The sequence below is a fragment of the Triplophysa rosa genome, linkage group LG19, assembly GCF_024868665.1.
Source record: "Triplophysa rosa linkage group LG19, Trosa_1v2, whole genome shotgun sequence".
Lineage (NCBI taxonomy): Eukaryota > Metazoa > Chordata > Actinopteri > Cypriniformes > Nemacheilidae > Triplophysa > Triplophysa rosa.
Window position 1 is genome coordinate 10802806 of NC_079908.1, and position 18454 is coordinate 10821259.

General features: G+C 39.1%; 1 protein-coding gene across 1 annotated transcript in view; it reads left to right on the top strand.

Annotated features, from left to right (window-relative positions):
• Window positions 1–18454, top strand: part of slc8a4a (solute carrier family 8 member 4a) — a 49958-nt gene that overhangs the window by 13613 nt on the left and 17891 nt on the right. Inside the window, exons 3-4 of the mRNA XM_057359643.1 lie at window positions 1861–3239; window positions 4314–4828. Of these exons, the coding sequence (XP_057215626.1) occupies window positions 1920–3239; window positions 4314–4828 (1835 nt within the window). The 5' untranslated portion in view covers window positions 1861–1919. The remainder of the gene's footprint in view (window positions 1–1860; window positions 3240–4313; window positions 4829–18454) is intronic.

The following is an 18454-nucleotide window of genomic DNA, read 5'->3' on the forward strand; positions in this document are numbered from 1 at the left end:
ATTCCATGCTATAGGCACATGTGATTTGGTCGTTGGAGGATAGAAAGTGAGTGAGAGGGGATCAGAGAAAGAGGATAAGAAGGTAGGAAATGTGATGTAAAGGGCTTTCACGGTGCTCTGTGCATTTCTGTTCCCTGATCAAATAGTTTGTGGCCAAAATCATGTTTTGTCGGATGTTTCTACTTACAAAAGCAGAGAAATGTTTTTTTCAACAACTATAATTACCTCCAAGGTTCTTTGAACTATATTGAAAGTGAACAAGTTCCATATATCATTGCTGATTATTTGATAAAACAAGTCAATAACTTTTATTTGTTTTAAATCGAATCTTTTTTGCCCTGGAAACAGATCACACATCTTATAAATTCAACTAAAGAGATATCATAGAGGCTTTGTGAGTACAGCATTACATTTATGAGTGGTAATTATGTTAAAGGGATCTTCAAAGCATTATGAGGTATTACGTAAGGTTAAATATAAATCGTTTCTACTGTATGTGTTTAGAAGTTAAAGGGATAGTTCACCCAAAAATGAAAATTCTGTCATGAATTACCCTCAAGTTGTTCCAAACCTGTACATTTCTTTGTTCTATTGAACACAAAGAAAGATATTTGGAAGAATGGTAGCGACTGACATTTCTGGGACACCATTGACTACCATTAAAATGGTTGTAAAAGTTGCCCCAGAACTGTTTGTTTTCCTAAATTCTTCAAAACATTTTCTTTTGTGTTCAACATAGCAAAAAAAACATGAATTATTTATACAATGGTAATCGATGGTGTCCCAGAAATGTCAGTTGCTATCATTCTTCCAAATATCTTTCTTTGTGTTCAACCAAACAAAGAAATTTATACAGGTTTGATACAACTTGAGGGTAATTCAGAATTTTCATTTTTGGGTGACCCTTTAAGCAAGCTAAAAAGGCCACCAGAAGTGACACAAATTCACAGATATTTAAAGTGCAGTGAATTCATTCACTGTAAAAAATTGCAGACCTCCATATTTTCTAGTAGCTTTGTTGCATTAAAATTACAAAAATGTTAAAATACTTAAGGCAATGATTGTTGCCACAGGTGATAATGGAAGATTTTGATGAATTAAGATGCAGATAAGTCACTAAAATCTTTTTTTAAGTCTGGTCTTTTTTTGAGTTTATAACTTTGCTGAACATTTTTTGTTGTTGTTTTTACATTTTTAAATGTAAAATGATACAATCCTAAATATTATATTCAACGGCTATCTTGTGCATTATTTGTATCCGCAGTGTTATTTTGCACATTACAGCCGTAACTGCTCACATTGGGAGCTGCTTTCATTTAATGAAATAATTTAAGTGTTTTGCTTTTTAACAAATGTTACTTGGGTAAATGAAAGTATAGCTTCATAATGTAGTTAATATTTGTTTTTCAAAAAAGTACAGATACTACAGTAGACAAAAGTTCTTGAGTAGAGTAAAAGTAGTAAAATACTTCCCACCTTTGTGTGTGACATGCTTTTTTTTAGAACCACCCCTCTTCCATATAGAGGTAAAAATATTTCAAAAAAATATAATCAATTATTGCTCTATAATATCTATACATTGATTCATCTAGAATCTACAATGACACATCTGAAAGCTTACTCATGCTATTCTAATACAAATCCCTTCAACTATCTGCACTTCAGGTGGTTTTCGTCATATAACTTTGAAACCGCTCTTTATTTCAATGCATAATATGCCTAAATGAACTTCTCTGAGCACAAAAGTAATATCGCCTTTGGTTATTGCAAGAATGAGGGGGAGAGTTACAATTAGATTAACAGACTTGTTTTAAATACTCATTCACACCTATTTAAATGCTTTCTTTTTGTGTGTTTCAGAGGTTTTATTGGTTGTCAACTCTGCGACTGGTGGACACAGTTACCGTTGCACTGCCACCATGCCTCATTTGCACCTGCCGTCCATCCCTTTCTCCCTCACCCCATGCCTTTCCTCTCTCCTCCTGGTTTTCCTTTTGGGCCTCACTCATGTCTCTCAGGCCAGCCCTGACGTGTCTCAAAGCAGTCCAGGGAACTGCTCAGGGGAGGACAGCTGCTCTGAAGGTGTCGTCCTGCCGGTGTGGAACCCCCAAAACCCATCGGTGGGCGACAAGGTTGCACGTGCCATTGTCTACTTCGTGGCTCTCATCTACATGTTCTTAGGCATGTCTATCATTGCTGACCGCTTCATGTCCTCCATCGAGGTCATCACTTCTCAAGAGAAAGAGATAACGATCAAGAAACCCAACGGTGAAGTCACCACAACGACCGTGCGCATCTGGAACGAGACCGTGTCCAATTTGACCCTCATGGCTTTGGGGTCTTCAGCTCCTGAGATCCTCTTGTCTGTGATTGAGGTCTGCGGGCACAAGTTTGAGGCTGGTAACCTCGGGCCGAGCACAATCGTGGGCAGCGCCGCCTTCAACATGTTCATCATCATCGCCATTTGCGTTTACGTGGTTCCTGACGGGGAGGTGCGAAAAATCAAGCACTTGAGGGTTTTCTTTGTGACCGCAGCCTGGAGTGTGTTCGCCTACATCTGGCTGTACCTGATACTGTCGGTCTTCTCTCCTGGTGTGGTGGAAGTCTGGGAGGCTGTTCTCACGTTCTTCTTCTTTCCGCTGTGTGTGGTTCAGGCCTGGATCGCTGACCGCCGACTGCTCTTTTACAAATACGTGCACAAGCGCTACCGGGCTGACAAGAATCGTGGCATCATAATCGAAACGGAGGGCGACGGCATGTTTACCAAAATGGATATGGAGATGGATGGGCAGGGCGTCAACTCTCACAAAGAGGCTCTCGATGGCATGCTGGCCGGAGTTGAGGAAGGGGGAGGTGGTGGCAGTGGAGGAGAAGAAGAGGAGGCCAGGAGGGATATGGCTCGTACACTGAAGGAGCTCAAACAGAGACACCCGGAGAAGGACATGGAGCAGCTGATCGAGATGGCTAACTATCAAGTGCTGGTACAGCAGCAGAAGAGTCGAGCTTTCTACCGCATCCAGGCAACCCGCATGATGATCGGAGCAGGCAACATCTTGAAGAAGCACGCAGCAGACCAGGCCAGGAAGGTGGTGAGCTGCCACGAGTCTAACGCCCAGGAAGAAGACCCTCATACCATCTATTTTGAGTTTGAACCCTCGCATTACCAATGCTTCGAGAACTGCGGCTCCTTAAAACTTTCTGTCACTCGACATGGTGGAGACAGTGGCTGCACGGTTAAGGTAATAGTTATATCTATGCTGTCTATGCCTAGTTGCACTGTGATTATGCTGCAATTACACCGATGTGGTGAAATCTCTTAGGTCAGAAAACCTAATGAGTCCCAATGGCAGGAAATACTCTCAAAGCTAATTTCAATTATTAAGGCATTTAAGAGACGAGTGATTTAATGACAGCGTTTGTCACAGACTTCAAATTTATTCATTTTATTTTGTACATTTTCTGTTGTGGAGATGACCAGAGGAAAGCAGGCCAAAGCTACTGTACATTAAAGTAATCAAAGTGAAAGTTCACCCAAAAATAATAATTCTCTCATCATTTACTCTCTTGTCATATCAAACCTGTATGACTTTCTTTCTTCTGCAGAACACAAAAGAGGATATTTGGAAGAATGTTGGTACAGTAACTAAACAGCAGTACACATTCGCTTCAATTGTACAGACACAAAATCAATGCAAGTCAATAGGTACAGTGTCGTTGTTCGGTTACCAACATTCTTCAAAATATCATCTTTTGTGTTCTGCAGGAGAAAGTCACACAGGTTTGAAATGACATGAGGGTGAATGGAGAGCAGATGGAATATTTTGCTGTTGTCCTCGGCGTTTCAGATATTTCTCAAGAGAAAAAGACCTAGAAATCTCACAAATGTTTTCATTGGAGTTTTAGAAGAGACCAACAAACTAAACTCAGATTTGCCAAGTGTGCATTAAAAGTCGATATTATCGAAGATTTCATTATACGAACTCAAACATTTCTCTTCAAATTTACCCAAATCCACATCCACAGGTATATTCACTTTACACCTCCATACTGTTCATGTTTTTGAACAATTTTTTAGCACCTAATCTAGGATACACATCTGAGACTAATTGATACTTAAATAAAATACTTACTAAACACAGCATTATATTACACTATACACTGCAATAAATGATTTATTCAGTATAATAAAATAATAGTGTCACAAGAACATATGACATGTCCACTGCAGATGGTTATTTTTAACGTATTTATATATACACTCGCCTTACATCAATTTAAAAATAATGCATTGCATCCTGTTGCACAAACTCTAGGTCGACTACCGCACAGAAGACGGAACAGCTAACGCGGGATCAGACTATGAATTCGCAGAGGGTACTCTGGTCTTTAAACCGGGCGAGACCGTGAAGGAGCTGACAGTTGGTGTGATTGACGATGACATATTTGAGGAAGATGAGCATTTCTACGTACACCTCAGCAACCCTCGAGTCGTCCACCGTGCTGAGGTATCAGTTCTCGACCCTAACGCTGTGTCTTCAGGCAACAGCATCATCGGGTCCAGCCACGTTCCTCCTAAAGCCGCCCTGGGTAACGCTCACAGCGCTACGGTGACCATTTACGATGACGACCACGCTGGAATCTTCACATTCGAGAGCAATTCCACACGAGTGAGTGAGAGCGTGGGCATCATGCAGGTGAAGGTCCACAGAACATCTGGAGCACGAGGGAAGGTGGCAGTGCCGTACCACACTACAGAGGGCACAGCCAAAGCTGGAGAAGACTATGAGGAGGTGGCTGGCAAACTGGAGTTCCTCAACGATGAGACCATGTGAGTTAAATATTTTTTAGATTTATAAGTGTGCAGGTGAAGATTTTAAAGAGAAAGCTTTTATTCATTGCCATCGTTGATTGTACCAGATGTGCGCACAGCATACTGTATGTTTGTCTGCTGGAAGCCAAACAAAAACTGTCCTTGTCAAATGTTTAGCTGCACTAAAATTTCACAGGTGACCGGAAAGTGCAAACTTTTGAGTATGTTAAGACAGTATGACAGTACTACCTTATCATAGAAACTGTGTCTTGACACAGATCCCTGTGGTATATTTTGTTTGTGCTAGTGCATGAACATATTGCTAAATTCTTTATGACGTACTAATGAATTATTTCTTTAAATGTATCACTACTTTTTGATCCATACATTTAAAACACTGTAAAATCATAATTGGCTAATTCAATTTGCAATAAAAAATATTAGATTTTTTTAAACAAGATAATTTATATTCTACTATGGTAGTCAATGGTGGAAAGAACTGTTTGGTTACAAGCATTCTTCCAAATATCTTTCTCTGTGTTCATCAGAACAAAGAAATGTATACAGATTTGGAACAACTCAAGGGTGAGGAAATAAATGATGACAGAATTTTTATTTTTTGGAGAACTTTCCCTTTAAATTTTCCTCACAAAATGATTTTCAGTTTATTCTTCAAACACACCAATGTAACAGGCATACAGAATATTTAATGCATCTTTAATAAAGTATTGGAAAAAATAGTGAAGATTCAATCAATTATCCAAAAGTTAAACATAACTTTTGGCCACTACTGTATTATCTAAATCCACTGAAAATGGAGACATTATCTGTTTGCCCGAACAATAGCACATAGAGGAGTGTTCAGGAAATCTGTTGAAAAACAGTTATACTTTTGTTCAGTGATGCTTTTGGTGGAGAAATGTCACAGTTTCGCTGTAAAGTAAGATGATAAGAGGATATAATAATAGGATCTGAACACAGACACATAATAGCAAGGCAGAATCATATATATGTGTTTCACAGAGAGCAGTGATAAAATTGAAGAGATGTGTAAAGACTGGAAAACAGCCAGAGAGAGAGAGAGATTAAGAGTGATAAAGATGCTTTTCTAAATCTTGAAAATCGATGATGACCTACACATCCAGCCTACGGTGCTGCTGCAGATCTGAGGTGATGGGGTCAACTGTAAAATAGAACATGCTGGAAGCCAACAGAAAGAGTGAGAGGTTGTTGTTGTGAGCTTTGTAGGACTTGCCAGGTTGTAGGTAAACAACTTGAATAGCTGTTGAGATGAATTTAGCAATCTGAAATAGGGACGGGCAGCATGGAGATACTGTATCTGACAGAAATGTGTTACAAAATGCATATGTTCAGAAGTGTCATGTAGATTCTTGTTGACCACATACTGACTGATGACCCAAGACGGCATCAAAAAAGTGTGTTTGATAACTGAATTGAATGATTTTTATAATATCGGTCTACAATTTATAACGTGTAAATTCATTTGAATGGCGCCTTCTGCAGGTCATTTAATTTGTTAAAAACTGATGAAATCATTCATCGAAGTTAAAAAGTGAAACAGCAGCGAAATGAAGATGGGCATAATGGTGTGCAGTGCATCATGGGATGGAATTAAACCATGATGTGATGATAAAGCAGAAGCAATAATTCACAAAGGAGCAAAGAGAATGAGAGAGTAAAGAGGTGAGAGGCAGGTGCGCGGGCGGAAGAAAAGGTGGAACGAGGGAGATGAGAGAGGAGGGTAATTTGTTTCAACAGTTCGCTCATAATGTTCAGTGCGCCGGCTAACCGGTGAAAGATGCAAGAGTCAAGCACCGTGTGGGTGTGTTTCACATGGAATGTGCCGCATTGAACATGTTTATCATGGACGGATCTGAACTGTGCGTGCGTGTACTGTATCTGAGTATTTTGGGCTGGGTGAACGACCATGTGCCAGTGCATGTGTGTATCTGGAGATGTGAGCATTAGCGCTCCACAGAGTGTGTTGGGGGTTGGGTGGAATTGTGTGTATGTGTGGGTGGTTGAGTGAATATGAATTTAGATATGATCCTCCTCGTCGTATGCGTATATGTTCTGTTCATGCACATGGAATATGCTGAAAGCACGAACACTGTCTTAACCAAATTCCCCATGATAAAGACAGAGCACCCAGATTTCCATTCTGTTAAAACAAATTCTGACAAAACATTATCCAATAATTTACCATTGTCGTTCTTAAAGAGATACTCCACCCAAATATGAAAATTCTGTCATCATTTGCTCACCTTCGGGTTGTTCCAAACCTGTATACATTTCCTTGTTCGGATGAACACAGAGAAAGATGTTTGGAAAAAATGTCAGCAACGGACATTTCTGGGACATCATTTGTGCATGTGTTTGTGTATCTGCCTGCTTTTGTGTGTGTGTGTGTGTTTTGCCTGTACACTGTTTGCTTTGTTACGAAAACAGGGATTAAACTGTTATAATGTTACATTTTCTTGCTTCGGTTCGCTTTTACATGGAAACATTTTAAAAAATGACCAAAATTGTAATTGAAAATGTGTTTTTAATGGCTGACTCGTGAATGAAAGATTACAAAACAGCATTTTCAAAACCTCAACTGTCTGAATATATAAACATGAACACAGTTCACCTGTTTAAAAGCACATGGTTACACAGACAGAGGCTGTGCATGCGCTGTCTGAAAGAATATAGCCAAAATCGACACTCTTTAAGGTGTGTGTGGTGATTTTGTCATACAATGTCGTTGTTATAAATCCGAACTGACATCAGAAACATAAATTATGTAAATGAGAACACTTTAGTGGGCAGTAAGCTGTATTAAAATACCGAATGTTCAGAGAGTAGAGGCGTAAATTGCAACTCAAACTATTCGATGACGTCACGAATATGTACTAGATATAAATAAATGAATAATAAATATATATGTATCGTTTTTTTATGCCCAAACTTATTAGGATATTAAGTAAAGATCATGTTCCATGAAGATATTTAGTATATCATAAATATATCAAAACTTTATTTTTGTGAGTGGATACAGCAAAATCGCGAACAAAAATAGCTGGAAACCCACCTACAAGCTTTGCTTGCTGCTGCTCGCTCTTTGGGAATTACCCACTCAAGTTTGGTATCGGGTTCACCTACTCTCCACAATGTCATTGCAGCGGTAAGCCAACAGAAAGCGTTAAAACTAACCTGTTTCTTCTTAGCAACGGCCTGCTAGCGAATCTGATGAACAACTAAACAACTATTTTCTCAATATTTAGATTTTTTGCAACCTCAGATTCCAGATTTTCAAATAGTTTTATCTTGGCCAAACATTGTTCTTACAAACCATACATCAATGGAAAGCATCAGTCTTCAGATGACGTATAAATCTCGATTTAGAAAAAAATGACCTTTTCTCATATATAGACTTTCGTTGGACCTTTGGGTCAGTTTGCTTTCTCACCACAAGTGACCCACTCTAAAGTTTGTTTTCGAATGGACCAAGACCATCTCGTTCAGGCAATCTCAGACCAATTTTTTGTGCTAATCCGAGTGCAGTTGCTGTGTTCATACTGTATGCCTAAACAACCCAAAATAAGGTAGAAAGGAGTCCAGGTTCCAGAACAAACGCTCCAAATGAGCCAGGTGTGAAAACACTCTTAGCGTGTCTCCTGTGTTTGTCAATATATTTCTGCTGACCACAGAATTTAACCCTCTCTGTCAAACAGCACAAAGGATGCCTATATCTTCTGCAGTAACTGTGAGGGAGCTGAAACCTGACAGCGGCAGTGCAGGGCATTGTGGGTATACTGTGTCTGATCATATTTAAATATGGGAGCCAACATTACAGGCTGATATTGGGGGTCCGTTAGTGCTGGACTATAATTAAAGAATACAGTTTGGTGTGTGTGTTCTTCCTGTTAGTAAGCAATATCATAATATACAGAGTGGATGTTAAACACACAGAACCTCGTGCTCTGATTCCGGAATGATCCGCTCGCCCTCTCCCCCGCATCCCACTGTGATTCACTATGCATTTATGTGACTGCTTGTTTTATTTTACCGTTAGTTCTGTTTTTCCCATATGAAAATATCATATCAGTGCCAAAGAAAATTGAGTTGAAAGGGCATGAAGTGGGCTATGAGTGCACTTATGTAAGCGCTGATCTCAGAACAGGCGGGAAACATGCGTTCGGCAGAGGCTCAGGATGACGTTTCGCGCAAGTGAAAAATGATCGGATAGATACAAGCGGTCTTCTATAGGGTTTCGCCGACTCTGCGTGTTCGCCGGGTGTGACGAATCGACCTGCTGACAGAAACATGCCGAATATCTCAACTGATTTAGATTTTCATCCAAACCCTCAGATTAGGTATAGGTAACTAATTTTCAATTGTCATTTTTCATTGGTAACAAACCCATTCACCCATTCTCTGTCTAAGCAAAGAGTGCATACTGTTTGGTAAAGAAAGGATTAACATTGAAGAGGTAACTTTAAGAACACAAAAATATTTTTTTGGGGGGTCACACAACAAATATCTGGGTGGTCATTATAAAATCCTTTTCCGGCATGGTGCACTGTGTAGAGGAACCCCTAAGAAAACCTATTTTGTTTGATTTACAACCCAACAAAAATGATTTATATTTGTAGCAATTAAACTTCCTTTTAAGACATTTAGAAATACTTTGTTGTGAGAAATTGCCTAAATGTTTGTTGCTTAGAAGCAACATTGTAAAACAATGGAAATGGATGCATTTTTTTGTATTATCCATTAATACAATGTCTGCTACACAACTGTTTAGTTGAACAAAATGGATTACTAGAATTGATCTTGCAGATTCGACCGTTTTTAATATTCTGACAGAATAATATGTCTCATTTATATATTGCTATTCTAAATATGCAAATTTGGTTTCTTTATAATAAATACGCAAACTTCACAGTAAAATTAATGTTCGCTGCATAGTCCCAATGCTCCTTTCAGGCACCAAAGACCAACATATTTTAACATAGCTTTTGCAATAAAATGTTAAGGTGATGGATTTTTGCCATTTCACAGTATTGACTGTGAAGCGCACGCACACTCACATCCAACATCATGCATTCGTGTATTCATGCGAACAAACATGTCTATTGTTTAATAATTGATGATTTCTGTTGTCAGAGAAGACAAATGCAAGCCTATCTCTGACAGCTCAACTGGAGACAAAACATCTTTGTGTCATTTCTTTCCTTAAAATGGAAAAGAGAAATTAAATGGAGTGGATCTTTTCTCTAGATAGTGACAGCGCTGATTAGCATTTTGCTGTTTGTTTCCTTGTTGAAAACAAGTTCCTGCACACTTCATCAGCCTCACGTCTCCTCATACAAATGGGTGAACACAGAAGCCTTGCCAAGCACATAATGTTTGCTAATGCTGCCTCCATAAGCTATGGCTTTAAATTCACTTCAATTCACAAAGCCTTTAGGAGCAATGATTCACCATCAGATTAGTCCCTCTACATAAAATGTTATCTCTTTAATACTTCAATTTCTTGTGATTCATTACCAGTAATATTTACAGCAATAGGCCGCCTGAGACTAGATATTTGGGAGAGACTGACCATCAGCATGATAAAACCAGGTTTGAAATGAAACCATTCAGCTTTTGTGAATATTTATTTGTGTCAAGCAATGTCAGCATGTCAAAGTACATTGCTGGCATTACAGTAAAAATAAATCAAGCATTGAATTTCAGTCAGTAATGATTATTGGTGTCACAGTGCACATTCAAACAAGTCAAATTATTAATTTCCGAGCTTTTCTCATTAGCAGTAATGGGGTGGTAGTGACTTGAACAGCATTTCCAATACTTTGAATAGATTTCCTCATTTCAAAGGGTCAGATTTTTTTCAAATAATTCACTCTTCACTTTCATGCAGACTGTGGCATATTTTCATCACTCCATCCATCTCAGATAGTGTAGGAATAAGCTGTTTAATGTCACACTGTCTGCACAAATAGAGCGGGATATAAACAAAGCGTCTATAAGATCAATGGAAATGAAGGGCCAGGATTGTGAACGAACAGCTCTCCTAAACTTTTTCATCGAAGAAAGATTACCTTCCAAAATAAGCGTAATGCATCTTTAAATAGCTTTTGCTCGCCTAGAGTCGCAGTGTGCAAGTTCTGCATCTTTAGACGCTGCAAATGCAGGTTAGGCATTTCTGGATAAAAAATTTAATTTGAAGAATCTGGAGCGGGTAGAGAAGAACAGCTTGCACGGAGCAACCTCAAAAGGCTCTTTGAGTTATAGGGAGATTGGGTTAGAGAGAAAGAGAAAGAGAGAGAAAGCACAGAAGTGAGAACTAGTGATGATGCCCAGATGCTCTTGTGTTCTGTCAACCCTGTGTTTGCACCCCACACATATGGAGCTTAGCCTCTACTCTCACATCTCCACAAACAAGTTGGCTGTCATTTTCACACCTTTTGCACCCAGAACCATCTGACGTTGAGGACATGTGCTGAGATTTGAGTTGGTTTCAAGCATGCAGGACTGGTCATAGACAGCTGCAGTGAGGCGCTCGACTCATCCAAATTTATATGCGGTACAAATGATTTAAAGATTTAATAGGAGTAACAAAAATGCTGAAACAAAAATTCAGCTTTCAGAAGCACACTCCCATATATTTATCACTCGTTCACTGTGGTTTTATAGGATCTTGTCCGTTAATTTCATTTTCTCTCCTCATAGAAAATGAAATGTGTTCTGTCGAAAGATTTTTTTAAATATATTTCCTCTCTGCAGTCGGCTGACCGTCCTACTCCAGTTATCTATCTGCACATGAGGCTCATAAATTGAGGGGCATAGATATTATGTATTATATATTATATGTTGTTTTGCTCTTTATTCATCTCGATCGCAGTGTTAAATAAATGTAAAATTAGCTTCATATATATGACACAATTTTTTACGTTGTGAATACGTGACAGAAATGAATGTCCACACTTCTTACATTTTCTTTGCATATGCAGCAGGGGATTTAAGTGTTTACAGTATATTCTTGGAAAACGGTACAAAAATGCAGCGTGGATGAAGTTTTTGTTAGTTAATCTGGATTAATGTGGTCCCAGCTCAACCTTGGTTTGGAAACATTTTATCTACAATTGTTTGTGTATGTTAACAAACAGCTTTCATTGGCTGGATGGTTTGTATGACACGGGTGATTTTGATGAGAAAAAGGGTTTGATGGGAAGGAATGACCGCAGGAGACCTTCCAGCTGGTAATGACATTGATATCCTTCATCTTTCCTCTCTCTCTCTTGCCTCTCTGAATTATGAATTAAGATCCTGTGAGTTTCTTTCAGCACGGCACATTTATAATATCCTCGGCAGTACTTTGAAGATGGGGGAGAACAATACAGCTTAAGTTCTATTTTAATTTATCGGTGGAATAATGTTCTCATCCTCCTGTTTTCCACACTCCCTCTCTTTTTTTTCTAATGAAGATAATCACATGGCTTACCTCGGTTGGCTCTTTATTTCAGAGTCTTATTTTAGGTTTGGAGTCATTTTTCCAGATACAAATATAATTTCATTTTTGCAGTGCTTTGACTTCAAAAGCGCCATTATGAAATGAAATCAAAGTTATATGGCTTAACGTGTAAAATCTTTTTCAATTTAAGTATGATTTACTGCGGCTTCTGTTTCATCAGATTTGTTGTGGAAGTGTTTGTGCTTGTGCTTTAATGCTGTGCTTTTTTCCAATCACCAACTGAATGTTTTGAATGTATTTAATTTGTGCTCAGTTTAAAATAGCATGCATGCAATTTTTGTGTACTTCTAAACTATAAAGCACAAACATGCAACACAGTGCATGAGTGTGCGCAGGAATTTGTCTTACCATTTTAAATGTCAGTATTTTTCCAATCCAACACAATAGCTGTTAGTTTTGTATTATGTGTCCAATGTACAGTAGATAACTGTTTTGTTTGTTTTGTTTTGCAAAATGTGTGTCTAACAATTGCAAACAATCTACTTTTACATTTATGCATTTGGCAGACTATTATTCAAAGTGACTTACATTGCATTATACTATACATTTATTTCTGAGTATGTGCAATCCCTACGATCAAACCCATGACATTGGCGTTGTTAGCGCCATGCTCTAACCACTGAGCTACAGGAAATAGTAGAATAAAGCAATACTAAAGTCTCACCCCACACCTAAACTTAACCGTCACTTATGCAAAAGAAAAAAATTGTACATTACAGATGAGATCGTACAAATAAGGCGGGCCACACGCGTCCTGAAAAGTAAAGCCAAAGCAATTTGATCGCCCCATTATGTTCGGCTGCAGTATAGATAATAAACCCCACCCTCTCCATATAAACAAATGGGAATTTAGTTATAGAGTTAGTTATAAAGATCTAAGATCATAGTTATAAGATCATAAACAGGGGTGTGTTAACATGATCAGACGTGGGGGAATATGGACGGGACTTCATACCACAGCTCCACCTTGCTCTTACTGCACACACACACACACGTCATCAGCGCAATATGTCAGCGGCCATATCATTGATATTTTGGCTTAAGTTTTGGAAGTGAATGGAGACGCGTCTTCCATCTTTTTTATGGTGAAAATGACACAGCTTAAAATATTTATGAATTCCTGTGTTGCTTTTAGATTGTGAAAAATTTACTGCATTCTTTTAAACTGTATTATCAGATTGTCAAAGCAGCTTTTGTCTGTACAACACAAATGTGTGGTAATCATTGATTGTCATGTTTATCTGCAAATTTGACAAAAAATTGCCTATACAGTGTGTCATGTCTACAGTAAGGGTCCTGTATGTGTGTGATTATAAGTATGATGGATAGTTTCAAAATGCTGTATATATTGTGTATGTTTATTTCTTATCTATTTAGCCATCGGACTTCACCAGGACCCCTGTTTTCCTCTTTAGTGTATGTGTTGTTTTGTGGTGCTGCTTCCCATGTTGCCACCATCTCAAGACCTGGTATTTCTTTTTAAGTCTGCTTCTAATACAACATCTGTTTGCTCTGCCTTGCCATCAGACATTTTTATCAGAAATATTTCCGTGTGAAAACTACTGGCATGTGAGCAGACATTTTAAATGAATCATCTATGAACGATTCTCTCTTTTTCTTGGCATCATCCCATAACGTGAGTGACATTTAGCTGAGCCTGAAAAAAAAAGAATTTGTGCCTTTTGTCAGTCAAAGCCTTGCCTGTGTCCATGCCAGTATGCAGACAGAAATAGACATCCACCCACAGGTCATTAAAGAAGGATTGATTGAACGTGACTACAGGGGTGTGTTGGACAGATTGCAACACTGAAAATGAAACTGTGGGATCTCATTGCTTTCGTCTCTTCTTCCGCTCGTACCATATTTTACCACAGTGATGTCGTCTGTCTGGGTGTGGTTAACAGCCTGCATAAATCGCAACCGTAAGTCACCGTACCACTTATTTGCATGCCCGCTCGTACTCCCATAACCCACTCGCTCTCCCGGAACACATTCTGACACCCACACATCTATTTAGCTCACAGAAATGCTTTTTCTGCCAGCGTGTTGGCTGGACATTTTACGGCACTGCGGCTACATGCCAGCGTGTTAAACAGAGTTGCTGTTTTGTACATTCGTGGCTTTTCAGGGCAGTTGTTTATCCAGTGTTATTTGTTTTTCCCTGGTGGCAGCGCTCAATGTGCGCATAAACCTGCGGTGCAGAAATTAAAGGCAGCATGGTGTGCTGTGATGCAGTTCACAGGAGCTTATAATGAGCGTCCGGGGACTCGGCGCGCAACTCTCATGCCACTAGTGATTCTAGGAATGGGCTGAGAATGTGACAGCGGTGTGCATGAAGACAGACAGGCACTGACGTACCAACATATACAAATAAATAATTTAGCTTTGCTCTTGGCTCTTAGTTGCTAGCCGGGGTGCCATTATAAAACACATTTGCACATTTACACATTACCATATTTTACTGAATGTTGTTTTGTGTTTTTGCATGTTAAAAATAAGACTAAGAGTTAGGGTGGTCAAGAAATGCTGGACAAATTGTGAATTGATGTACGGGGCCACATGTTTTACTCATACCCTTATTCCAGTCTTATTCAGTCAAATATAGACCATTCCACGCAGGTCATTTCTTTTTCATAACAGTGTTTAAGCCTGTCGGGATGAATTTTAAAGCCTCAATTTGTGTTTGGCAGAACATTTTCAGAAGAGGAGAAATGTAGAGTGTACGGAAGCCAAAACAGAATGAATCTCTTGCTAAAACGCTGTGGGCATTTGCATACAATGCCCAAAAAACACAACTATGTTGTTATTACTATAGGTACATTTTTTTTACACAGTAGCTGTCCCCGAGTCTTCTTAGAACCTTATAGAAACATAGTGTGTGATTTACATTTTCCATAACACTAAAGAAGGTGAAGGAATGGATGATGGATGGATAGACATTAATAATCGCACCTCTCACCGCTCCCTCCTCGCTTCATGGTCTTTTCTTGCCCCTGCATGAGTCTCACCCACGTGGATAAAGTTAAACAATTAGGGGCTACAGAGGTATATGGTTCCAATGCCAGAGAGAACAGTGCTCAAATTAATTATATTCTTCATCTGATCATATCTCACACATCTCTCTCTCTCTCGCTCCTGTAATTATGAGTCTCGTCTGTGTAACTGAGCTGATCCCTAAAGCCCCACACTCTCTGCCTTCTTTTTCTGTCTCCCTCTTTAACTACCTCTCGCTTAGTTTTTAATAAGCATGTGATACTGTTACACAATACCCAAACTTTCTCTGTACAACTTCAAAACCAGGAGATGAAATAAGAGCTGTGCTTCTGCAACCGTTTTTAGGTTTTTAGCAAATGTCACTCAAAGAATATTACGCAGTAATTCTTTTATAAAAACATAAGTAAAAACAGGCCAGACATATCTCATAATGTCTTTTGTCTTTAACAGAAGAACAAAAGTCCAGTTTGGTGAGCGTACAGTATTGGCGTATTTCAACCCTTAGAATTGACTTTTGTTTGTATATCTTAATGTAGTCTGATTGATTCAATTACATGTATTACACAAGGGTTAGTTGCAGTCCTTGATTCTGATTGGTCAACAGCTGTGTTTTTTTATCAAAGTCACTTAATGGAAGTCGCGCCACTCGGCGGCCATGTCTGCGAAGCCTCCGGGCAGCTATTTCAGTTATAACGAGACCACAGCGCTAAAAATGCAAATTTCAAGATTACTTTAGCTACTTAGGCTGACAAGCACGTCACAGAAGCCTCGGCCCAGAGAATCATCACTCTTTATCGATTGACGATTGGCTCTTTTTGCCGGAAGGTAGGACTTCCTTTGTTAGAGTGGTCATATTGAGCGTTGTATCACTGTAATGGCAATGGCAAATTTTCTTAATATCTATCTTAATATCTTTTTCTTTCTTTATGATAAAGAACAGCTACGACTGGTGCACCTAACTGTTGCTGCATGTTGTTTTCTTCCGCAGATTAGGAGTGGAAGGATTTTGTTATTTAGCTGTTATTCTTACGATGGTTTTTTTATGAATGCTAAGTTCTGTTATTTAGACTATAGGGACATTAGACTCATGATGAATGATTTTGTTTCACAGATCTGGCAACCTTGCCAAGCCGGTCCGTTAACACTCAAGTGCAAGCTGACTGTGCGTTTGCAACTATATATGCTTGTATGACTAAAAACGTATTTGCTGTTGTGTATACTCAAACATTACATTTGTTGAACTTAGGGACTATTTTTTCCAACGTAGGGAAGGCTTTAAGTGATTTACTTCTTGAAAGTTGCATTGATACATATTTGTTTGGCTTTAATATTTGTATTGTGTGGTAACCGTTTTGTAAAAGCAATAAGAGGGGGTACAGTGCTGTGTTGTTGCGTACCTCACAGTCAATACCTCAGCCAACAAAATAAACCAAATTTAAAATAAGCTTGTAAATATAAAACATAACCTCAGACATTAAATGTCTATCCCTCGCAGGCATGTTTTCTTATACGTGTTAAATTAAACATGGCGTCTAAGGTCTATTTAGACTTCAGTGGAGCTTTAATGTTTGTTTCCATCTTTTGCCAGGCAGACTGTCAATATGAGATGGATCTGCGAGGTGAAGGTGTGACATAACTGAGGAAATAAGAAAGAGCTATTGATATTTTTAACTTAGATTTGCAACCTTACTTTTGTTCATACTCTGATGTTTTTCCCCAAAACATAAACATGTACAGTAGTAACTGATATGAAAACTATTTAAGTTCTTAAACACTGACATTTTTTAAAGCTTTACCTTGCTGCCTTAACTATGACACTGGTTTTCTAGAAGCTCTGAGAAGTCTCTCTTTTGTGTTCAACCCTGCCCAGCATTGCAACCACACATAATGAGCTTATCTACAGCAGTCACTTAAATGCATTAAAACAAAGCTTACCAAAGCCTTCACAAAACAAAATCAGGGCTATAAGGCGATGTCTGTGTGGTGAAGATTACCATCAGGAGCAAAAAATCAATGTAGTTAATGAATGAGTGGAAGAGATGCCCTAATCAGAGCTGTTGAGTGATGAAGGACGATAAAGAACACAAGAAAAATTAAAACATCTCATGAGACGAGAAAGACGCGCTTTTTATCAGCATGCTAATAGTGTGAAATAGTGAAAGTGACCTATTAGTCAGATATGGTGACCCATACCCGAAATGTGACCTTTGCATTTAACCCATCCGGAGAGTAGTGAAATGGTGAACACACGTACACCCGGAGCAGTGGGCAGCTATCACTGCAGCGCCCGGGGAGCAAGTGGGGGTAAGGTGCCTTGCTCAAGGTCGTTACCCGCCAGCCCTGTGAATCGAACCGGCAACCTTCTGGTCACGAGTCCGACTCTCTAACCATTAGGCCACGACTGCCCCCCTTATTGCATGTAGCCGGTAGCATCTGGATTGGATGCGGGGCCAATCCAGCTGTGCTTCATTAAGCCGCACATCAAACACACCAAACTGTCAAGGTGGTCTTGTGTGTCGATCTGAATGAGACGTAATTCAGAATTTCTCAAGACTAGAATCAGATCAATCCAGAAAGCCATGTCTTTTGTTAGGTGCTGACTGAGAGACATTTGCTAAATTTGTTTTGTTGTTTTTTTAAACCGTTCATCTTTAATCTCTTGTTGTGTCTGGCATAAGCGGCTCATGGTGAGAATTTCGTAGGGCTGCGTGTTGTAAATTACAATTTCAAAAGCCGTGACTGTCGTTTTGTATTTTCTGATCTCCCTTGAAACTCTGGACCTAAACAACTTTAAGGGATTTGCTCCTGGCTGTTGGACTCCGTGTGTGAGCGCTCGCTATCTGTGCTTGATTTCATCCCGTCGGGTTTTAATGGATTTACAGCGTAGGTCCACAGTCAGCCTCGACGCTTCTAGCTCCTCCATTTGCATGAAAAAGGGATGCTTTAGACCATGCTGTCCTTTGTCTCTGTAGACACAGACCAGAAAATCTTCATATCAGACACGGACCGAGAGGAGAATGCAGTTGCCAGACAAATGAATAAATATTAAGAAATATTATTAACCGATTGTAGTCAATGTTTGCTTTATTTGCTGTGAGCTTTTTAAA